This window comes from Enhydra lutris, unplaced genomic scaffold (assembly GCF_002288905.1).
Source record: "Enhydra lutris kenyoni isolate GAN:26980312 unplaced genomic scaffold, ASM228890v2 scaffoldscaffold5, whole genome shotgun sequence".
NCBI classification, from domain to species: domain Eukaryota; kingdom Metazoa; phylum Chordata; class Mammalia; order Carnivora; family Mustelidae; genus Enhydra; species Enhydra lutris.
Window position 1 is genome coordinate 13,503,633 of NW_019154089.1, and position 23,913 is coordinate 13,527,545.

The following is a 23,913-nucleotide window of genomic DNA, read 5'->3' on the forward strand; positions in this document are numbered from 1 at the left end:
GGTGGCCCTCACAATGGGTCTGTCCTGTCCTAGGAGAGGACAGGGCAGGAGGGAACCCCAGGCACCGGGTCAAGTGCCCCCACCCTGTGGTTCAGGGGCTGGAGAGTAGCAGTAACTGCCTGGATGGCCCCAGCGAAGGTTCCAGGCTCAGAGCCCTGGGAAGCTGATCTCCCTGCTCCCCCCAGAGGGTGTTTGAGAACAGGGCCATGACAGCCTCTCCAGGGGAGGACCAGGCAGGCAGGGACAGCTGCAGCCTAGCTGGGCGGCAACCAGCTGCTGCCTGGGAGACTGGCCAGGGTGGGGTGGGGTGGGGTGGGGCGGGGCGGGCACAGCCCCCACTAGCCCCCAGTCTGAGCAGCAGAGCGTGGGAGCGGGCAGCAGCCTCGAAGCTAGGATTCAGGCTTTCACGCTGTGTTAACGGTCAGCCTGGTTAATGCTGAGCAGATGGGGGAGGGGTGCTGCCAGCTCCCTTGGGGACAGTCCCAGGGCAGGCACATGCACACGCATGTGCAGAGGGTACAAGAGTTTCACCCAGTGGAGAGTGCCGTGTGGACTCCTCCGCCATCAGCGCTCATTCAGACCATCGCATACATGAGATGGTGCGGGTAATACAGACCAACACAGAGGCGCACACAGGTTCCTGGGGGCACCCTAACATAGCAGTAGGTGGATGTGAACCCAAGGCCTGGCACAGAGCCCTCCATTTGTATCAGACAAAACTCCCAGCTTGGGGAATCCCTCCACCCTGTTTCCCCTCCATCCGCTGCAGGGAAGACACCAGGAACACAGAGGTTTATTTCAAAAATAATTTATAAAAGGCCATTTGCTTCTGTGTTTTTGGCAGGCTTCCAGCTGCTCAGCGAAGAGCACAGGGACCAGTGTTCTTTCCACCAAGATGCTGGGACAAGCAGCAAGGGGAGGCAGGGGAGACTGGGGGAATGGGGTTCAGAGGCCAAAGACCTCTCTTGGTGCAAGGAAGCAAGGAGGTTTAGGATAGCTCTACAGCTAGGTCCAGCCAAACCCCTGGATCAAGGACTGAGTGCTAAGGCCCAGGAGGCCAGGCGGAACCCCAACACTCAGGCCATTAGAACACGGGGGCCATAAGGCAAGGGCAGGGCCTTAAGACTGGGGTTGAAGTCTAGTATGGGAATCTGAGGCCAGAGCAGGAAGCCTCAACTAGGAACCCCAGGAATAAGAACAGACCTCCCCAAAGCAGAACTACAGATCTGGGACAGTAGCCTGCAGGGGCCTGGGGCCAAGGTCAAGCACTGGCAGGCTGCAGCTAAGCTGGGACTGGAGACTGCCAGCCTGTCTGACTACACAGCCTTGGGGCCCACTCATGTCTGCCCCCCTGGGAAGGAAAAGGCACTGGGCCCCAGGGGTAAGGGGTCATGGCAGAAGACAGAGTCGCTGGAGGAGCAGGTGCTGCTGGCATCCCCACCGGCAGGGGAGTAGGGTCCAAAGGTCAGACGGAGGTCTAGGTACTACAGGGAACAGTGCTGGTCAGTCTCAGTGCTCAGCTGGGATGAGGGCCTGAGGGGAGTGGTCAGAGAGGGCTCACGGGACAAGAGGGGAGCAGTACCTCCTCGGAGACGGCCAGCAGGACCTTGTCCAGTGCCTCCACCAACTGCTTGAAAGTCGGCCTCTGGGAAGGTGCTGCGTGCCAGCACTCCCGCATCAGCCCGTACCTGGCCGAGGGGGCGGAGGGGGCGGAAGGTCTGAGTTAGGGGCAGGCTTTGATGAGGGGGTCACTCAGGGGAAGGGAAGGGCTAGGACCTCCCCTTGCAGCTGAGGAGGGGATGGTGACAGTGAATTAGGAGGCTGGGCCCTACGGCCAAGGTCAAGGCAGAGGATAAGGACTGTAGAGTGGGGGAGAGGAGGGTGAGGCCTCACAGCTCTGGGGGGCAGTTCGGGGGCCGATCCATGCGATGCCCTTCCCGCAGCAGTGAGAACAGCTCCTCCACAGGGATGCCAGGGTACGGGGAGCCCCCGAGGGTGAAGATCTCCCACAGCAGGATCCCAAATGACCACCTAGAGGCAGAACCAGGGTTCAGCAGGGCACAGCTTTGCTCCCTAGCCCTAGGGCTGGTATGGCGGACCTCACAGGCACGATCCACCACGGAGTCTGGCAGCACTCAGGTCCTAGGTTTGTGTGACCTCGGGCAATTGCTTTGCCCTTTTTGTGGGGTAGGGTAGTAGCTGCCGGGAGACGCTCCAGAGCCCCGACCTCCAGGACTTACACATCAGTCTGGTGTGTATAGACTCGATCAAACAAGGCCTCAGGTGCCATCCACTTGACAGGCAGGCGGCCCTGGATGGGACAGGTAGGGGCATTGACACCGAGTCCCACAGGTCCTGGTATCCCCCACCCGCCCTTTCCAACTCTGCCCTGCCTCCCTCACATTGCTGGTTTTCTTGTAGTAGTCAATATGGTGGACACCACGGGCCAGCCCGAAGTCAGCAATCTTCATCACATTGTCCTCTGTCACCAGTACGTTCCGGGCAGCCAGGTCCCGATGGATGCACTGTGGGTAGGGCAGGGGACTTAGGTTTATTAGGACGCATGGCTGGATGCAGGGCACACTGTACTTCCCAGTCACCCTAGGGGAGGCACTATCCACTTGTTTCATAGACAAAGAGGTCAATATTCAGAGGGGGAGACTAAAGCTGCCTTCAGGGCCCACCCCTCTCACATGGCCTCTTCCCTTGCCCCCCTGAGTTAGGGCCTGTGAGAGAAAGGAATGGGGACAAGCAGTGTCAAATGTGTACATATGGGGGTTACAGAAGGGCTTGGGGATGTTTAGACAGGGCAATGGAAAAGGGGCGAGAGGAAGAAGATGAGGACATTCAGTGTTGGGGGGCAGGAAAGTGTACAGACGGAGCAGTGAGAATGGTCCAGAGCGCTGCCCACCGCCCATACCTTCCTCGACTCTAGATACTGCATGCCTCGGGCCACCTGGTAGGCGCAGGAAACCAGGGCAGGGAAGGAGAGTGGCCCCTCACTGCTCCTCGGACCGTCAGGGCTGAGATCAGGGCCTGGGGGCCGCCGGGCCCGCAGGAACTCCCGCAGGTTTCCCTTGGCGGCACACTCCACAATCACATACAGGGGCCCTGTCGGTGGGGGGACAGGGAGACTGCGGAGGCTGTAGCTCCACACCCCCATCCCTGCCCTTAGCCCCATTCCAACGCACCTTCCCGAGTACAGACACCCAACAGATTGATAATGTTCTTGTGCCGACCGATCAGCTTCATCATCTCCATCTCGGAGACCAGGTCTGCCAAGTCCTTGTCGGAGGCATTGTCTGCGGGGGCGGGGGGGGGGCAGCCAGGGTGACAGACATGGGGGAGCTGGGACAGGGCCTGGATTGCTGGACCTGAATCCCTGCTAGGTGGTGTGGTCTTGAAAAAGTCCCCTAACTTCTTTGAACCTCAGGAGCATCTTGTCTCTAATGGGACAATGGATCATGCCCCACCCACCGCTCACAGAAGTTACAGGGAAGCACCAAGATCAAGGGTCTACAAAAGGTGGGCCTGTCTGTGAGTGGGACCAGGAAACAGAATTCTGAACAGGAAGAAGCTCCATCTGGAGGATTGCCGTTAGTTCCTGAATGCGGTAAGAGCTCTTGGGGGCAGGAGGCAGGCTGGCGCCCTGAGGTCAGACTGGGGCCTAGAGACCATCTGGCCTGGGAATTCAGGGAGCCGTCAGTGGGGTGCAGCTAGGGGAGGCTGGGAAGAAGCTGCTCCAGATTCTCTTGAGAAGGCTGAGGAGCAGGGGCTGACCTGTGGCCCTGGGCCAATGACATACCCGCCCTGCCAGACCTCACAATGCACATTTCTCAATCCCTGCCTCCCAGAAAGTACCAGGTGGCCCCAGCTGTGCAGAGGGGATGGGGGAGCAGAACAGCGGTTTGGGCTGCTCTTGTAGAGGAGGTGGGGGTAGCAGTGAGAGGCCCTGATGGTAGGTCCCTAGGTATCTCCTGTGGACTTTGGGGCTGGCGCTTGGGCTGTTCTCCCAGAGTGGTAGACGCAAGAGGACGGATCTGGGAAGGGCCCAGGGTGGGGGAGGCTGAAAGTGTGGCTTGGGGGTACTCGGGAGGAATGAGGTGGAAGCCTGTGACTGACAAGGTTATTTGAGGCCACGGCTGATGTGGGGCTAGGGCTGAGGTGGGGGTGTCTGACCCCTAGTCACCCCAAATCCTTGTAGTCATCATCCTTCCAGTGGGTAAGGTTTTATATACCAGGCACTCTCCAGGAACCTCAGGCCGGGAGGTAGGAACTACTGTTTACCCCCAGGTAACACATGAGCAAATAGGTTCAGAAATGGCTTGCCAAGGTTGGTAGCAAAGTTGGGCCCCAGGCCCAAGGGTGGGATACTGCAGCCCTTCTGGCCACCAGTGCTCAACTGGTAGCACCATGAGCCTCTTCTGTTGGTCCCAAGGCCACAGCAACTCCCTCGGGGCCACCACTCACCCTTGAGCATCTTGACGGCCACAGTGCTGGCTTGGTCAGGCTGGGCAGGGTCCATGCCAAAGGCCTCTGCACGCACCACCTGCCCGAAGCAGCCCTCGCCCAGCAGCTTCCCGAGCACCAGCCTGGAGATGAGACAGCCAAGGCCTCAGCCAGAGAACGTCCTTCCTGCCTGGAGCCTGAATGCCCATCCTCCCTCCGTGCCACATACCTGTCCCGGGGGAACTCCCACAGTGGGTCGAGAGGTAGGTCTAGACTCACAAGGCCAGCGAGCAAGGGAGGGCCACTGGAGGAGAGACGGACACCCCGCACCAAGGAGGAGCTGGACTTGGCCGAAGAGCCCGACTCCAGGGAGAACTGAAAGGTGGGTGACTCGGTCAGCCTGCTGGAGCTGAGCTGGGGAGGCAGGTGGGAAGCGAGAGCTTCGCTATGGGGGACACGGTAGGGGGTGGGGAACAGCATGGTACCTGCCGGGCCAGAGGGAAGCGGGACAGCTTCTGCACAGTGGCGGGCTGCCTGGGGTGCCGGCTCAGGAGTACCTGCCCTTGATACAGCCCAGCCAGCAGCAGGAGGACAACCAAAGCCAGAGAGCCTGACACGTAGAGAATGATGTCCGTGTACCTGGCCTCAGGGGCCGCTGCTGTCCATGTGAGGTCCTCCTCTGCCCACAGACACACACATAGACAGAAAACTGAGCAGTCAGTGGTTAGATGGCCAGCTCCACATCCTCTAACTTAGGCCTCACAGCTCCCAACACCCACCGAGACACTGACCACGAAGGCTGCAGTGACACCCTGTCCTGCTCACCCCTAACCCAGGGGGTCACATGGCAGTCCCACAGGGACACGCACAGAAGCACTGCGACACGCGGAATCGAACACACAAACCCTCATGCCATGTCCCGAGCCCCACAGGCCGAGGGACACAGTCCGCTGCTGGGGCAGAGCGGGATTCCTGCAGCCCCTCCCGGCCCCCTCGAGTGCTCACCTGGCAGCACCGTGAGCCAGGCTGACTGGTAGGAGAGGCCGATGGAGTTGCCCGCCAGGCAGGTGTATTCGCCTGCATCCTCAGCTGACACGTTCCGAAGATACAGGACTTCCACCTCTGAGCTATTGATGTCTGCTGTCTGGGGATGGGGAGGGGGACATACTCAGGGGTCAAAACAGGGCCGGGGGCCATATTGTGGCCAGGAATGAAGCGGGGGGCCAAGCCCGTACCCCCACGCCCCATGAGAGAGCAGGAGGGTTCAGGGGCTGGCGGGTGCCAGACCTTCAGGACTTGCACGTAGGGGAAGCCGTCGGCGCCAAAACTGCTGCCGTTGACGACGATGTGCTTCAGCCACTGGATGTGGGGCTGGGCGTCACTGTACACCTTGCACAGCAGCTCCACGTCGCTGCCTGCCACAGCTGTGGTGTTGGCAGGGAGCCCCGCCTGCAGGATGGGCCGGTGCGGGGACCGCTCTGGGGGCCAGGCCAGGCGGTCAACCCTGACCAGTGGCATCCACAGAAGCACCCTGGTCACCTGCCCTCAGCTCAAGGGAGGGAACTTCCTGATGTGCAACTCAGACCTTGTCTGCCCCCTGCTCATGCTGCTGCAACCTTCCATGGCTCCCTATTGCCTTTGGTGGTCAAGGACCAATTCATAGCCTAGTATTCAAAACCCTCTCCACACATGGCTCCCCACTTAAATGCCACACCCCAGGCATACACTTCTTCACAAATGCATTGTTTTCATTACACCTAGAACCTTTATTCAGCCTGGGCCCTCTGCCTGGATGTCTTTCCCACCTTTTCTGCTCAGCTGACCCCCGTTCTTCCAGGTGAACATGACCCCCCCCCACCACCCCTGAACTTCCCTCTGACCCACTGGGACACCTAGGGCAGCTTGAGCCCATGTTGCCAGCCAGACTGTGCGCTAGCCGAGGGCAGTGTCGGGGCTCCCACCCCAGACCACCTTGCCTGCCCGTCCGCTCACCCAGCACATCCAGCAGATAGCTGTAGCGGATGCTGCCCATTGGGTTCTCCACAAGGCAAGTGTATGTGCCGCGGTCCGAGGGCACCACGCTTTCCATCACCAGGCTCCAGTGCTGGTGGCGCAGCTGGGGGCAGGGAAATGTCTCTGAATGGCCATTCACTGGTGCCCACCCAGGGGTCCAGGGCGTGAAGGGGGAAGGAATCGTCTGTGAGCGGCCATTCACTGGGGTCCAGGGTGCAAAGAGGCTAGATCCTGCCCACAGTGGTCTTCTCAAGTTCTCCAGGCCCTGGGGAGGCCAGGCCAAGGCCAAGAGGAATCTGAACCTTTGGTTTGTGCCTCTGAGTTTTAGCATGGCTTCTTCTCGGTTGTACCACCTGGAGCCAGTGTTTGCCCTCTCAGAGTCCCAGCTTCCTCACTGCACCCTGGAGCCGACCCCATAGGGTCTTATGAGAATTAGTTGCTGAAACGCCCTACCTGCCAGTCAGTGAGCCTTCCCACTTTACAAGGAAAGCTGAGGCTGAGAGATTAAGTCACGTGCAGGAGGGTGGCGGAGTGGGGACTTGAATCGAAGCTGTCCCAGTCCGCGGTCTAGCTCTCCTTCTAGGGCCCGCAGCTGCCTTCCTCATTGGAGAAGGAATGACTTCTAGGCCGGAGCAGATCAATGGGAGAGTGAAAATGGAGGAGCAGATGGTCTTGGAACCTGGACTCACCCGAATGCCTCCAATGCGATGCTCCCCATGGAAATCCTGTCCGTCTTTAAGCCAGCGGATGGTGGGTGTGGGGTTGCCTGCCGCTGGACAGCGGAACTTCACAGTGTTCCCAGCAGGCACTGCATGCAGTTTCTTCTCCATGCGTTGAGGGTGTGTCCAGTAGGGTGCTGGGAGGGAGGGGGAAGGCAAATTTACTGCCCCCAGGATGATCACCTGTTTCCACACAGGTCCCTTCTTCTCAGTGACCAGCTGGGAGGGAGGGAAATGAGTCCCTGAGGACTCGTACTGACCTTGCTGGGGGTAAATGTGCCCATTCAAGGGGCCCCCGTGGGCCTTAGAGTCCTCATTGTCATTGCTGGAGGTCAAGGAGTCTAAGTCAGGGACAAAGAGAGCCGTCTGAGGTCTAGAATGGGGACAGTCTCTCTCCCCAAGCACCCTTTAGCCCCTGCTAGACCCCCTTACCATCCAGAGCCAAGGTAACATTGTGCAGGACAAGCATGGAGCCTCGTGCCAGACAGAGGTAGCAGCCAGCATCCTCCGGTAGGAAACTGGCGATCTCCAAGCGGCCCCTCCAGCCTCGTACCCGGCCAGCAGGTGGTAGGCGACTGCCCTCCTTGTACCAGTGGCCACCACGCTCAGCCCGTCCACAGCACAGCCGCACAGGCTGCCCGAGGGCCACGGTCAGCTCCTGCTCTTGCTGCTCGGGGCCAGGGGCCAGGCAGGGCTCTGTGGGCCAAGGGCAGAGGTCAGCGAGCCCCCCAGAGCCCCAGCTGAGGGAGCCCTCTGTGTATGGGGAACATGCTGCACAGGCGGGACACAGCATCCCTTGACACATGCTGGACCCCCGCTGCTCCTCAACATAGACACCTGTCATCACATGCTACCGACACTGTACATAAGGCCACTGCCATGCCTCTGGTGCACATCACACACATGGTGCATAGCACACATGCTGGACTGGACATGCCATTGCCACACACACACACACACCCCACATGCTACAGGTGCCACACCTCCGGGGCACAGCACACCCACAGTGCATACACCACACATGCTGCTGGAACTCCCAAACCACACACCCAGTGCACAGAACACACACGCATGCATGCGCAAGTGTGTGCGCGCACGCACACGCACACGCACACACACACGCACACACACACACACACACACACACACACACACACGGCGAGGGGCTCACCACCAGCTCTGCAGCCCAGCTCAGGACCCTCACCCTGCAAGGCCATTCCTCTCTTGTGGACATAGAGATAGGTGGATGCTTTCTGGGAGCCAGACACTGAGTCTTAATGGTTGGGTCCTGCCCTGCTGTCACCTCCTTAGGGACTGGGCCAGGTCCTTCCCAGCTTTGCTCAGCTAGTAGCCCCCCTCCAGGTGCCCACCCCTGCCCCCTTCTCCCACCTTAAAGGCCATACCTAGCTGCATTTCCTCAGAGGCTTCAAGGGACAAAGTGGGAGCCCCAGGCACCTCCACCAGGACCCCCAAGAGGGCCAACAGCAGCCACATATCCTTCCTGCCGCTCACAAGGACCCAGGCTGGGTTTAACACCAACTGCCTTCCTGCAAAGGAGGGAGAAGAACTCCTGCTATGCAGGCACCTTTGGGGGTGCTATTCCCCTGTTCTGCAGATGAAGAAACTGAGACCAGAAGTGGTCAGAAGATTTGTCCCCCCACCCTCACCCCCACATAGCAGTGTGGCAGAGATCGGGCAGACACTGGAATCGGCTCTGCTGTGGCCAGAGCCCAAAGCTTCTTCACAGTAGGTTGTGCAGGGGGGCAGGGCCAGGCTTCCTGCTCTCCTCCGGTCCTGCTGAGACCCTGGCACAAGTTCACAGAAAGGGCAGTTTGGGGATTCTTTCCTCGGAGGAAAGCAGAGAATGGAGACATATCTTCTGCTCGCTCTCAGCACACATAATTTATTTTTTGCTGAATAAATGAATTTATTGCTGAAGAACCGGAAAAAAAGAAAAGAAATCTAATACAAGGCCAAACTTCAGCATCTGGATGTTATCTGATCTGACCCACACTTCTAGCACTGCTGACATTTTCATGGCCAGCTTTGAATACCTTCAGTGGCAGAGCACTCACTCCTAACACAGCAGCACATTCCATGGCGATCAAAAGTTCTTCCTCATTCTGAACCAGAATGGCATGCTGGGAATACATCTGCTTTTTGTGTCCTCACAGCTCCGTTTGAGGCAACACGGGCTCTGTGTCCAACAAAGCCAAGTTCAAATTCTGACTCTTACCAACTTACAAGTCCCTGTCCCTCTCACCAACTTATAAGTCCCTGTCCCTCTCGGGGTGCTGTCCTCAGAGGACTGATTGGAGGATAAAACAGACCATATGTAGGGGCTGAAAACACAGAATGTTGATATGTTCTTCCCTCCTCCCCCCACCCCTTCCTGACAGTCACCCTGGGTCTGCCTTTGGCCAATTACCTCCCATTCTGGTGCAGTTCCTGTCAGGTATGAGGTACACACCCACCCTATCCATATACCACCAAGGATGTGCCCATCTCCCAAAAGGAACTCTCAAAACAGCCCCAGCTGGGGCAGGGGAAGAGGTGACCATGCAGTCCCAGGGGACTACAGGCTATTACTTGGGGCTCCAGAAGTCAGGAGGCTTGATGTCTCTGAATCTACCTTGCCCAGGAAGCTCACTGCACTCTCTCTTCAGCCACTGCCCCCCTTCCAGCTCTGGCTCCAAGGCAGGGGGCACTCAGCTTGTCCTGGCCAAAGCCATCATCTCCCCCTTCCAACTGCTCCTTCCCTGAGTTGCTCTTGCAGCTTGGGCATCATTTCTTCCCATCCGCCTTTACCGACGCCCCCCCTGCCCACTTCCAGTCCCATCTGCCTCCTCAATCCTTCTCCTGTCCATCTCACCTCCTTTGCTTGGACCCAATGCAGGCCATGGTCATCTCCAGCTTGGGCCTTTGCAAATATCTCCCTTGACGCTCCAGCCTCCACTCTCCAGCAGGGCTTTAGAAATTACAAGTATCTGCCATGTCACCACCCTATATCCCCCAGTTCTCAAGCCCTTAATGGCTCCCCATATCTAGCAGGATCCAATCCACAGTTTATCCAGCATTCTAGGCCTCCCTCCTTGCCCTTGACCTTGTCAGTATCTTTGGTTGCATAGTCGGCTCCTTCAGCCTCTTCAGCACTAAAGCCATTGGCTTTCAAAACTGGGCATGTCTTCTCTCTTGCACATACATACCTCTGTGTCCCCATTTCTCTTCTCCACCTTAACCAGATGCCACTGTCCTTGCACCCACCCCCAGTTTCCATGGCCCTCCTCCATAAAATCCCCCCAACCTGCAGAGCAGCCCTCTGGGTCCACAGCTCCAGCTGGGAGAGGGGCGGGGAAGCCTAGGGATTTTATTCCCATTCTTAGGCTGCCCCGACCTTGTAACCTCAGGACCCTTCATTGTCGGATCACACCCAGCCACAGACAGACGGACCCACCGCCTTGCTCAGAGGCTGAACGGCCTGACTCTGGCATCAGACAGTCCTGGGTTCTCCTCCAGCCTCCCGCATTCAAGCGCTGGGAGAACCTGGAGCAAATGACTGCACCTCTCGGATCCTCAGCTTCCTCATCTCTACTCGGGGCGCGCAGAAGGTCCAACAGAGGGACCAGGCGCTCTCCTTCCTCCACCCCTCCCCGGTCACCCTCGGGGGAGGTGCGAGTCGGCAGGTCCTGAGGGGGAGCTGCAGAGACAGCCGGCCCGCCCCCGCTCGGGTGGGCAATGAGTAACCAGCTCCATGGCCAGGGTGCTCTTTGGACGGAGCGGGACAAAAGGCCCTGTGTGCGCTGCGGGTTACTGATTTACCGTCTCCTCCACCCCCCTTCCGAGAGGACGCCCAGGTGCCCAGTGCTGGGAGGGGGGCAGCTCCCTGAGCCCCGCTGCCGCTCGCCCTCTGGCGGTGGGGAGCGCACCCTGGGCCCGCAAGGGGTCCCGGCTCACCTCGAGCCTCCGCGGTCCCGCTCCAGGCACAAGGTCCCGGCTCACCTGGGTCCTCCACCGCCCCGCTCCCAGCTCCGGCCAGTCCCGACACCCGCACCCAGCGGGTACCGCAGATTCAGCCGGGGCGCTCCTCCGCCCCCGGCCAGAGAGCCAGGAATGCACCGGCGACTGCGGCGGGGCCGCTGGAGGCCCAGCGCCCCGCCCACCTCGCGCCCGCCCCTCCTGGACCAGCTCTATCCTGACAGCGGCTGGGCGGGGGTACAACCCAGCGCCCCGCCCACCTCCAGCCCCGCCCTTCCTGAGCCAGCTCTATCAAGACAACCAGGACGCCGCGCGTAGCACAGCATCCCTCCCACTTGGAGACCAGTCCCGAAACCCAACGGAGCCGAGTGGCCCACTGGGCCAGCCAAATCCCGGGCCCCGTCCCAGCCTGCTACACACCCCATCAGACTCCGCCTCTTTTGCCGCTCCCAGACCAGGCTTCCAAGTTCTAGTGACTTGTCCTCTGCTCTTCACCCTTTTTAGGGAGCAACACCCAGCAGTTCTGATGGGCGAACCTCAACCAACAGACCTTAGCCCAACCTGGCTACTCTGTCTTATGTGCAAACACCATACAGTGGCTAGGAGATCCCCTCTGCCACCAAACACCCCCATTCATTCTCTGCACAACCTTTGGGGTGATATTTGAAATACAAAATCTGGCGAGCGCCTAGCTGGCTCAGTCAGTGGAGCATGCTACTCGATTTTGGGGTTGTGAGTTTGAACCCCAGTTTGGGTGTAGAGATTACTTAAAATCTTTTTTTAATGGGCGTCTGGGTGGCTCAGTGGTTTAAGCCTCTGCCTTCAGCTCAGGTCATGGTCTCAGGGTCCTGGGATGGAGCCCTGCAAGGGGCTCTCTGCTCAGCGGGGAGCCTGCTTCCCCCCCTCTCTCTGCCTGCCTCTCCGCCTACTTGTGATCTCTCTCTCTGTCAAATAAGTAAATAAAATCTCTTTTTAAAAAAGAGATTTTATTTATTTGAGCGGGGAGGGACAAAGGGAGAGGGGCAAGCAGACTCCCTGCTGCGCAGGGAGCCCAAGGGTGGCTGGATCCAGGAACCCTGAGATTATGACCTGAGCCAAGTCAGGCACTTAACCAACTGAGCCACCCAGGTGCCCCTTAAAATATAATCTAGGGGCGCCTGGGTGGCTCGGTGGGTTGAGCCATTGCCTTTGGTTCAGGTCATGATCTCAGGGTCCTGGGTTCGAGTCCCGCATTGGGCTCTCTGCTCGGCAGGGAGCCTGCTTCCCTCTCTCTCTGCCCGCCTCTCTGCCTACTTGTGATCTCTCTGTCAAATAAATAAATAAAATCTTTAAAAATATATATAATCTAAATAAATTAATTAATTAAAAAATAAAAGGAAAAGAAAAGAAATACAAATCTGAATGTATCTACTGCCCCTTTAAAACTTTCCATTAGCTTCTCATAATGATTTTTAGCGTGACCTGGCCCCTGTCCATATCTCCATACAAATCCTTCATTTCTTTCCTTGCTCCCACTCTACCTCTGCGCCTTTGCACATATGGTTCCCTCTTCCTGGAATGAAGGTTCCCCTCCAGGTCTGGTTGGTTCCATCTCATTCTTAGATGTCAGCTCACTTCCTCAGAGAAGCCTTCTGGACCTGCCAGGCTCCTCTTAGATACCTTCTGTCCAGTGAGCATGGAGAAAGAAGCAGGAAGTAAAGTGACTCAGAGCACAGGTTTCAGGACTCAAATCTCAACGCGATCACACTTGGAGTAACCTTGGCAGGTTAGTTTTCTAACCTAGTTTTCTGTGTTTTCATTTTCTCATCAGTAAGGTAAGTATAATGCTAGTATTTTCCTCATGAAGGTTTTGCAGAGTAAACATGTGTAAGCTTGTAGAACACTGCCTGGTTGGTATATGACACTTGCTTTGTAATGTTAACTATGACTAGGACCCGTTATTTCTTCATTTTCATGGAACATTCCAGAACTGTAACTAAACAGTTGTGTAAATAGAAGGCAGGAACTGCCTACAGACTTCAACATTGTATCCCAAGCGCCTGACACACAGGAGGTACCTCCAAATAGTTCTGCCCCACCTTGCTCAGGTCCGCCTCACTTGCAAGCATCTTTCCCCTTAAGCAACTAAACTGGCTGAACTAGGAGGGCAGCTGAACTTTGACCTCTGCCTGAGCCTCACCTGAAATCTAAGCCCTCCACTTCTCGGGAGACTTCCCGAGGAGAAAGGAAACGCCTTAGTTGGGGTCTTAGACTCATCTCCCCGTGGCGCTCCCGCTGGTGACACTTTGCCCTAAGGCAAGCAGCTTCCTTTCCCATTGTTATGCGGAGGAATCGAGTTCTCTCCTCCCGGACTGCTTGAGGGACAGAGGCTTTTCCTTTGCATAACTAAAAAGCCCAGTAAAGTGACTTTTTTTTTCCTTTTCAAACAAAATAATCATCTCTTCCCAAAGACAAATCAGAAAATAATTGGCTATCTTTAAAACCAGCTTGTTCTGATTCCTCTGGTTCAGGGTCCTTCCTTGCTGGAGCACCTGGAAAGGTTGACGCTCCTGGCACTGCCGGAGCCCAGCAAATGGAAGCCTGCTGCCCAGAGGGGCCTCACCAGACCTCCCGGACTCCCGGAGAGATCCAGTTCCCCACCTCTGGTCCTCTGCTGGCTCTCCTTAGTGAATGTGGTTGTTGGGGGGTGGGGTGAGCTGCCAGCAGATGCTGGACCCCACACAGCTTTCATTCAACTTCCAGGCATTTCTCAGGCTTACCTGAGCCTAAGGCAAAGGAGAGGTTTTCATAGCCCAGGCTGGGCAAGCTCCCTGCTTCCTGAGATGCGCATGTCCCTCAGACTGGCAACCTATACCTCCCACCCCCGAGGTCTGCAGGACCCTTGTCCGCCTCCCAGCCCACGTTCGCTGACCGCTCACATTGACCCTCTGCGGCGTCTGATGCTCTTTCACGTCATTCATTCATACACACGTTCAGTTGCCAGGTGTCAGTTAAAGGTTCATGACAGGGTATGCGCTGTTCCAAATCGCGGGCGGGGCGTGGAGGGGGGGGAGGGGGAAGCAGGCTCCCACCCGACCCCTCCCCTTCAAGGAGCTGCTGACACCGTAGTGGGGGAGAGATGGATAAGTAAACAGAGCACACAGGAAGACATGCTGAGGGAGTCTGGGAGAGGCATCCAAGCCTGTCTCTCCATCACGGCCTCACTGTCTTGGTAACAATCTTCCACCAGATACATTTGCAGTCTTCCTTTCAAAACTTTCAAATACAACCCCCCCCCCCCCCCACACACACACACACACACACACACACACACACACACACACACAGACGCCTAGAAGCTCAGGAGCCTGCCATCCTAAGATCCTGCCTTTGGTCTGCCTCTGCCTCAGTTTCTCTATTCAGGAAATAGACACACTCCTGCTTTCTTTTCCCCAGGGCTGTTGGAGGAAGTGAATGAGTTAAGAGCTGGGACTAGGTTTCAGCGGAACAGGAAGTGGGGAGGGAGTTCTTGCCTTGGCTGAGCTCCCACTGTCTGCCAAGTGACATGCTAAGCTAGCTAAGACATCACTTCACTTCCTGCTTGTTTCTCCATGCTCACAGGACAGAAGGTTATATATGCATTATATCCTTTGATCCTGCCCACAAACCAAACGGGGTTAGAATCCTTAGCTCCATTTTGCAGATAAGGAAACAGAAGCTCAGGCAGATGGAATGACTTGTCTAAGGTCATGTAGCAGGGCGATTGGCTGGCTTAGTTGGTAGAACATGTAACTCTTGATCTCAGGGTCATGAGTTCAAGCCCCATGTTGGACATAGAGCTTACTTTAAAAAAAAGTAAAAGAAATAAGGGGCACCTGGGTGGCTCAGTCGTTAAGCGTCCCAGGGTCCTGGGATTGAGTCCTGCATCGGGCTCCCTGCTCAGTAGGAAGCCTGCTTTTCCCTCTCCCACTCCCCTTCCTTGTGTTCCCTCTCTCGCTGTCAAATAAATAAAATCTTAAAAAAAAAAAAAAAAAAGGAAAGAAAAAGACAATAAAAAAAGAGTAAAAGTCACATAGCAAGTGAACAACAGCATTGAGCCTTGAATCCTGATCTCCTGGGACAAAGAGGGAAAGCTCAGGATGACTCTCTGCAGAGTTGGGCTTTTATTTTTTAAATTTTTTTTTTTAAGATTTTATTTATTTGACAGAGAAATCACAATTAGGCAGAGAGGCAGGCAGAGACAGAGGGTGGAGGGGGGAGGAAGCAGGCCCCCTGCTGAGCAGAGAGCCCAATGTGGGGCTCAATCCCAGGACCCAGGACCCTCAAACCCAGGCCTGAGCTGAAGGCAGAGGCTTTAACCCACTGAGCCACCCAGGCGCCCGCAGAGTTGGGATTTTTTTTTTTTTTAAAGATTTTATTTATTTATTTGACAGAGATCACAAGTAGACAGAGAGGCAGGCAGAGAGAGAGAGAGAGAGGGACGCATGCTCCCCACTGAGCAGAGAGCCCGATGCGGGACTCGATCCCAGGACCCTGAGATCATGACCTGAGCCGAAGGCAGCGGCTTAACCCACTGAGCCACCCAGGCGCCCCCAGAGTTGGGATTTTTGATGCGACTGCATCAGCTTGCTTTCTGTCCCCATCCTTAACTTCAGCCCAGGAAGGTGTAGACTCACCTGAAGGTGAGTGTGGGAGGTGGCTGGGGCTGGGCACGGCTCTCCCTGTCCATTTGGCTGGTACTGATGGGGCCCCTATGAAGTACCAGACCCTAGGCAGAGGTTTGCAGATTCTGGGCTCCTGAAGTGCAAGGCTGGGCCGGGAGGGACTCCTGAGGCCAGGCCCTGCCCCCCACCTGCCTGAGAGCAGAGTTGGGGGGAAGGGGCAGACGTTGCCTGGTGCCGACCATGTTGCTCTTGGATGGCAGCCGGGCCCAGGGAACACTGGGGCTCTTGTGCAGAAGGGCTGCCCTGAGCCCCTGCCCAGGCCCCATTCCAGCCCAGGCCTGGTCCAAGCCCTGGCCTCTGAGCCAGTCCTGTGCTTTCTTGTCTTCTTTCCTTGAAAATTATTTTTATTTTGAGAAAGTTTTAAAATATATATAAAAAAAAAGCACAGGGTAAAATCATATACTTGCTACTCAGACTTGACAATTATTATTAATTCTTCATTTTTTCTAACCCCTTTTCACCCTGGCTTCTCTCATGACTCCAGGGAGGTCTGGCTTGGCTTGTCAACATGGAGGTGACGCTGAGAGCGAGGGAGTGGTGAAAGGTTGGGTGTTAGAGCCAAACAGATAAAGGTTTGAATCCTGAACACTTGGGACCTTCGACAAGTCACTTAACGTTAAGCCTCAGTTTCATTTTCTGTAAAATGGGAATAATAGCTTTTCTGTGAGGACTCAACGTAATGATGTATTGGGAGTCCAGGGCCAATGCCTGGCACATAGCCCATGCTCAGGAACAAGCAGCCAATATTAATAATAGCAGCTATGGGTCTAGGTAGCGCCTACCCAAATACATGAGTAACACACTTTTGTGACCAAGAGGGAGGGACTGTGACTCCTCACAGGGACTGTGACTCCTGTGGGCTGCCAGGCTTCGTGGTGGAGGCAGGGAGCCTGGGGCTGAGGTGGGCAGCCTGGGAGAGGACGAAGCCAGATATAGGGGATGGGCTAGGAGTAATCCGAGGCTCTCTTTGGGATAGTCCTGGTTCTTCCCAGAGTCTTAGCTGCACCTTGGCCCTTTTGTCCACTGGTCCCAGACACCGTGGACCCAGGTCTTGGGGAGGTTTTCAGAGGAATAGGTTGTCAATCTAGCAAGACTCAGCGCTCTTGAGGCTTGGACCTACAAGCCTCACACCTCCTGGGGCTTGGCATGCATATATTTTTGGAGGAGATAGGGGCCAGGACAGCTGTGAGGTGGCAGTACTGGGCAGGAAGGGATCCAGGGCTGGTAGTCAGAATCAGGAAAGAAGCCTCAGAGAGGCCCTTACACTTCTCTCCATTGCCTCATTCCTACCTGGGCCATATAGGATTTTGTTTGGGCACCAAAACCAGAAAACCTAAAATGCCAAGGGCTTTAATGAAACAGGTTAATTCATCCTTCATTAGTCCCAGGTCTCCTGAGTCTGGGAATGGGTGAAGGTGGGTTTGAAATCAGGGTTGAGGTCCCTTTAGTTCTCTACACTTTCCCCTAATGTTTACAAAATGATGACTTCAGCTCCCACCATCACATTTGTGCTCAGGCAGGAGGAAGAGAGAAGCCACAAAGAGTGGAATCTCTATCCAGCAGCTTTGGATTTTATCTCTTTGGTGAGACTGTGATACATTGCCACCCCTAACTGGAATGGAGGTCGGGAAGGTCTGCTAGAAAGAAGGGGGACTGAAGGGCCTCATAGTCTCCATATCATCAATCTTCTCTTCAGTGCCCAAATGACTTCTTTATTATTATTATTTTTTAAGTAAACTCTACCCTCAGTGTGGGACTCAAACTCACCACTCCTCCGAGATCAAGATTTGCATGCTCCCCTGACTGAGCCAGCCAGGGACCCCACCAAAATGACTTCTTTAAAACACAGATTTAGGGGTGCCTGGATGGCTCAGTGGGTTAAGCCTCTGCTTTCGGCTCAGGTCACGATCCTGGGGTCCTGGGATCGAGCCCTGCATCGGGCTCCTTGCTTGGCGGGGAGCCTGCTTCCCCCTCTCTCTCTGCCTGCCTCTCTGGCCACTACTGATCTCTCTCTCTCTGTCAAATAAATAAATAAAATCTTTAAAAACAAACAAACAAACAAACAAACACACACAGATTTAGGGGCTGAAGTGTCTGCCTTCGGCTCAGGTCATGATCCCGGGGTCCTGGGATGGAGCCCCGCATCAGGCTCCCTGATCTGCAGAAAGCCTGCTTCTCTCTCTCCTCCCCACTTTTTCTTTCTCTTGCTACCTCTGTCTCTCTCTCTCAATTAAAAAAAATAAAAATAAAACACAGACTTAACCAACTCTCTCCTCAGCTTTAGCTACTTTTTCTCTCCCTCCCACTGGTATCCCCACCTCCTCTGGCACTGGGGGCCCTTCGAGAATGGTCTCCGCTCTCCCCCCACCCCTCTCTGCAGAGATAGGTGTTCTGGGTGACCACTGTCCTGAGCTCCGGGCGAGCCCTCCTGATACTGTGCTGGAGCCTATGTACCTGCTGTCCTTACTGCTGCGAGTGTCCTTCCTTGGTCCCGCCTCCCCTCTTCCCTTCCCTCCAACCATTGCACCAGACGACTGCCATTCAGCTTTCTGGACTCCTCTTAAGTGTTCCCTCTTCTCTGAGAACCTTCCAGACCACCTTGAACTAGACATCTGAACATTTTTCCTTTCTCTGAAAACAGCTCTCTATTTTCTTTGAGGTCCTGGCCTTCCCCTACTCCCAGTCCACCTAGATTTGGGTGGAGCCAACTTCTCCCTGGTTCCTGTGGTGGGCATGTGTCCCTGGACTTGGCTGATGAAAATATTCCATCCCCCAGGCTATTATTATTGGGTCAGGGATGAGCATGTGACCCACAGAGGGCTAATGAGAGCCAGTCTGGGTCTTTTATTGGAACTAATGGGAAACTAACACTCTCAGAGGTTACTGAAGCATGAATACGGAAACCTAGTGCTGCTTGAGAGAGCCTCCTTATGAATGAGGCCAACACAGGAAACAAGAGGACCGAGAGATGGAGCATGCCTGGGTTTAGCCATGCCTGAAGGCAGAAATTACTACTTTGAACATTTCATTAATTTGATCCAAATATTTTTTCTTAAGCTAATTTGTCTTTTTTTTTTTTTTTACTCTTTATAAATAAAAGGCCCCTAATAAATTCCTCCCAGTAGAAATGACTCCTCCCTCCTTTGTGTCTCCACTATGCTCTGTTGGCTTCCAGGCCATATAAGTCACTTGTTTACATGTCAGCAAATTCATCATGTCATTGTCCTATTTCTTAAAACCTTTCAACAGCTTCCTGTTGTTATTTATTTTTTTTTATTTTTAAGGATTATATTCATTCTTTTGAGTGAGCGACAGAGAGACAGAGGAGAACACAAGCAGGGGGGAGTGGCAGGCAGAGGGAGAGGGAGAAGCACGCTCCCTGTTGAGCCGGGAGCCCTAGCTTGTGGGGCTGAGATACCAGGACCCCAGGATCATGATTTGAGCCAAAGGCAGATGCTTGGCCGACTGAACCACCCAGGTGCCCCTCCAGTCGCTTTTAGAATAAAGACCTGTATTAGTTACCTACTGCCACATAACAAATTACCCCCAAACTTAATGGCTTTAAATAACAAACATTTGGGGATGCCTGGGTGGCTCAGGGATGCCTGGGTGGATGAACTTAAACTGGCTGGAAATTGTTTCCTTTTTTTTTTAGCTGAAAATCTTCATACACCCTGAGGGACCTGGGTCCTGCCAGTCTCTTTCCTTGTCTGGTGACACTCTCTCCCTCTTTCAAGGTGAGAAGCACCATCTTGCCTTGGGACCTTGGCACATGCTTTTCCCTCTACCTGGAATATCCTCTCCCCACCTCTCCCTGATTACCCATGGGCTAATTCCCATTCATCCTTCAAGTCTCAGCTTGCCTGTCACTTCCTCAGAGAGACCTTCCCTGCCCTGCCTCCCCGTTCCCCCCATGCCTAGGCTCAAGCCTCCTATTATATGCTCTGGCTACACTGGCACTTTCCTTCTAACATTTTATCGCAATTGGAATGAGATCTTCTAGGGTATGAAACTGTGTCTCATTCCAGGGTTCTGGCATACAGTAGGGGCTGAGGAAATATAAATTCCTCTTCCCACACTGTCTAGGGACCTCTGTCTTACCCAAACAACCGTCTGCCACACGCTGCTCAGCTTCTATCAGACTTTCTGACTCTCAATATTTTCATTCAGGTGCAAGTAACAGATACCCTAACTCAAATGGGCTTAAGCAAAATGATGACTTTATTGTTTTCTGTAATTTTTAAAAGATCTTATTTATTTATTTGACGGAGAGATAGAAAGAGAGAGAGCACAAGTAAGCAGAGGGGCAGGCAGAGGGAGAAACAGGGTCTCCACTGAACAGGGAGTCTGATTCGCGGCTCGATCCCAGGACCCTGGGATCATGACCTGAGCCAAAGGCAGTTGTTTAACTGACTGAGCCACCCAGGCGCCCCATGTTTTCTGTAGTTTTAAAGTCTAGGGGTGGACCAGCCTTTAGGAACAGTCAGACCAAGACTCAATCTCTCTTTTGCTTTCTTCCCTATGGCTCCATTCTCTGGCAGGTGCTCCCCAAGAGGTGACAAAGAAGGCTACCAACAGCTCTGGGCTCAAAACCTTCCCATTTAGCAACTCCTTCCCACCTATTCTAGCAGAAGCCAGGAGGTGGAGGTCATCTCCACCCAGACCACATCAGCTGAGCATGGGGCTCCTCAATAGGCACCAGGAGGCCCCAACAGGTATGGTTACTAAACTTGGTGATTCTGGAAGACTTTCTACCTAATAAACCATTCCCACACATGGTGATTTAAAATGTTTAATGTTCCTTACAATTCTGTGGACTAGGTGGGCTAATCTTGGCGGTTTTCCTGCTGGTCTCTTCTAAGGTTGTTTATGCAGGGCTGGATGGTCTAAGATAGTCTCCTTCACATGCCAGGAGCTAGCTTGGCTGCTGGCCTTTCTCCACATGGTCTCTCATCTTCACTTGGTCTAGCCCAGGCTTCCTGTTACAGTGGCAGGAGTGAAAGCTGTGAGGCCTAAGTTCTAGCCTTGGAAGTTGCACGGGGTCACATCACTGCATCCTCTGATCAGAGCAAGTCTCGAGGCCAGGTCAGGTTCCCCATCTCAGTGGGCTGAGTGACGAAGCCACATCGCAAAAGCGCACAGATGCAGGGAGGCAAATGGCCTCCTGAAGGCTATTAGTGAAACAATCAACTCTACTCACAGCCCTTCTCTTCTAGGTCCTTGCACTTACTCTCCTTCCAACCTGGGTCCTTTGACCTTGATAACCGATGGAGGCTCAGCAAATTTTAGTAAGTTCTTACCAGCCCACACCCACTTTTAACTTATTCATTAATTGACTCAATCACTAAGCAGTTGTTAAAGCAATCACCATCCTTTGTTGGGCACCAGAAACCCACTATGATAAGACCCAGTTACTGTTGTCAAAGAGTTTCTAGTCTAATAGAGGAGACATGGAATTGAACAGATCATAACATATATTAAGGGCAATGCTAGAGGGGGCACAGGGCATCTGAGAGCACAGAAGGACACCCAACTCAGCTTTGGGGGTTGATGATCCTTTTAGGGTCACTGGGTTGATAGAGAAGCTGGAAGTTGTATGAGACAGTACTCCTGGGGCACCTGGGTGGCTCAGTCATTAGGCATCTGCCTTGGGCTCAGGTCGTGGTCCCGGGGTCCTGGGACCAAGCCCGGCATTGGGGAAAAATCCCTGCTCAGCGGGGAGCCTACTTCTCTCCCACTCCCCGGTCACCGCCGTCTCTCTCTCTCTGTCAAATAAATGAATAAAATCTAAAAAAAAAAAAAAAAAAAAGACAGTACTCCTGGTCATGATAGAAACCCATCTTCAATTGCCTTAAGGAAAAAGAGTAGTGACTCATAACTAAAAAGTCCTGACAATAGTGGTTTCAGGCCTGATTGGATCCAGCTGCTCATCAGAAATCAGTCACTTCTCAACTCTCAGCTGTTTCCTTCTGTGATGACTTAATTTTCATGCAGATTGTCTTTATGTGCTGGCAAAGATGGCTACCCACAGCCCCAGACTTATTCTGATTGCCCATCTCTCAGGGTTACAGGACTACAGGTGGAAGAATGGGAGAGAGATATTACCCATGGGAAAACAGTAAGAGAAAAGCTGATGAGTAGGGCAGCCATCAGGTGTCCTCCTGGGCAGGTGACTGGCCTTCAAACAGTGTCCTCTGGAAGGAAATGTCTTGAGAGAACGGGGGGGGGGGCCCTTTGGAGGTAGAGCGAGCCAGTGTGCTAACAAAGATGCGGAAACACAGTGGTCAGTTATCTCCATTGCTACTTCTTGGTTGTGTAACCTCTCCAAGATTCTGCCTCTGAGTTTCCATTGTGAAATCGAGCCTTTCTGAGTTGTCTTGAGGGCTGAACGAAATATCAAATACAGGGGCTCACGAAAAAGTCATCCTATTCTCGTCAGTCTTTAGTCAAATAGTGAGGTCCTGGGACTGATCTACTTTGCCCAGGGAGGGGGAAAAAAAGCACGTTCTCCACCTAGTGGCCATAAGGGTCATTGCGCTGTAGCAATGACCCATTTACAGAACTGTCTAAGGTTTCTTCTGAGTTTTGGAGACCCTGGACAGATGAAGCAGCATTTATGGAGGACAGCGAGTCTTGGACAGGGATGCACCTTGAATGTGGACCTGGCACAGGACAGAGTAAGTGAGGTTGTTAGGTGAACAGATGGCCAGTGGGAGAAAGTGTTTTTTCCTATTCTATTTGACACTAATGACAGCTAAACAGAAGGAAGGTCTGGTCAGGGATGGGAACAGCTCATCTGGTAGAGGCTGCTGTGAGGGAAGGGGCTTTCTTTGTTACCTGCTTTGGGAAGAACCTCTAACTGCCCATCACTACCTCTTCAGCACTCGGGCTCAAACTATGACTTCTTACAACTTCTGACGACAGCAAGTCTTCAGGTCACATGAAGTTGGTGGCAGGGCTCATACCAACACCCAGGGACCCAGAATCCCAGACCAGTATCCCTAATGACATGTTTCATGGCTGCTATATGGCTGAATACACAGCTGGGGGTCTGCACTGAGAGCTTATTACATCCCAACTTGCTTTTCATCCAGCTCTGGGTTAAGAGGTTTATATGCATGATTCCATTGTCTTCTCCTCGGATGTCTTTGGCTGCAGAACCTGAGGTGCCCTGAGGTGCCTGGGATAAGCTGAGGTTCCTTAGCAGTGAAGGGTGATTTCTGGCTGGAGCCCAGGGAAGAACAATCTCTGGTTAGCATCCCCCCGCCCCGCGCCGCCCCAATCAGATTGAATGAGGTTTCTGGCATTTCATAAGTCATTGACATTTAATACAGGACTCTGTGCCAGATGCCATCTGCTTCTAGCCTCACATTCCCAGGGAGACCCAGAGCTTACTTCAGGCTAATAATATAAGGAACATTTACATAGTCCTCATTTTCATAGTATCTACCATCATTCAGGTACCATAATTGTTTCATATGTATCTATTCTTTTAATTCCCCAGATAACCCTAAATGATAGATACTAATGTTTCACCCTTAGGTACAGGGCAGCTCAGCAAGATCACACAGCTCTGCAGAGCTAAGATCTGAACCCTGGCTGCCTGATGCCAGCCCGAGTTTTTGCTGCTACTCTGGACTGCCTCGTTAGGGCTGATGCCTCTCCCTCCATGAGACCTTCCTTCACCACCAGAGCCATTGGCTCTGTTGGATCCTGCTGGATTGGGTATTGTGGGTCCTGGGCACTGACATGAGAGATCATCCCAGGCTAGAGAAATTCAAATCTGATCTCTGGGATGCTCAGAGTAAGAGGGGCCCTGATATGAAGTCAGTATGAACCCTTGGGTTCAAATTCCCACATGCCACAACAATGTCCAAAATTAGAAAGACTGACAATACCAAGTGCTGGCAAATTGGTAAGTTGGTAGAACCACAGTGGAAAACCATTTGGTAGTATCTCGACAAGCTAAACACACACCTATCCTATGATACAACAATGCTACTCCTGGGTATATGTGTGCACATGCACACCAAATGACACATACAAAATTTTTC

General features: G+C 53.9%; 1 protein-coding gene across 2 annotated transcripts; it reads right to left on the reverse strand.

Moving 5' to 3' along the window:
- Nucleotides 1–823: 823 nt before the first annotated feature.
- LOC111140867 (fibroblast growth factor receptor 4) lies at nucleotides 824–8,725 on the reverse strand. Of its 2 annotated transcripts, none has more exons than XM_022493099.1 (17): nucleotides 8,585–8,725; nucleotides 7,614–7,877; nucleotides 7,442–7,522; nucleotides 7,152–7,318; nucleotides 6,442–6,565; nucleotides 5,737–5,927; nucleotides 5,455–5,593; nucleotides 4,935–5,128; nucleotides 4,679–4,824; nucleotides 4,471–4,592; nucleotides 3,192–3,302; nucleotides 2,921–3,111; nucleotides 2,403–2,525; nucleotides 2,241–2,311; nucleotides 1,894–2,031; nucleotides 1,583–1,688; nucleotides 824–1,484 (listed from the first exon to the last, which is right to left on the reverse strand). In XM_022493099.1, the coding sequence occupies exons 1-17, from the start codon at nucleotides 8,673–8,675 to the stop codon at nucleotides 1,338–1,340; spliced, it is 2,406 nt and encodes an 801-aa protein (XP_022348807.1). In that variant the 5' UTR covers nucleotides 8,676–8,725; the 3' UTR covers nucleotides 824–1,337. The 2 variants fall into 2 exon arrangements, with proteins under 2 accessions (XP_022348807.1, XP_022348808.1); XM_022493100.1 differs by having other exon boundaries at nucleotides 4,729–4,824; nucleotides 5,089–5,128; nucleotides 8,585–8,693.
- Nucleotides 8,726–23,913: the final 15,188 nt, after the last annotated feature.

What these genes read in the sequence shown, in the direction of transcription:
- LOC111140867 (XM_022493099.1), bottom strand. Translation starts at nt 8,675, where the DNA reads ATGTGGCTGCTGTTGGCCCTCTTGGGGGTCCTGGTGGAGGTGCCTGGG. An exon ending in CCTACGTGCAAGTCCTGAAG is followed by an intron (nt 5,594 to 5,736) that starts GTCTGGCACCCG and finishes CCCCATCCCCAG; the next exon opens with ACAGCAGACATCAATAGCTC. An exon ending in AGTATCTAGAGTCGAGGAAG is followed by an intron (nt 2,526 to 2,920) that starts GTATGGGCGGTG and finishes CCCTACCCACAG; the next exon opens with TGCATCCATCGGGACCTGGC.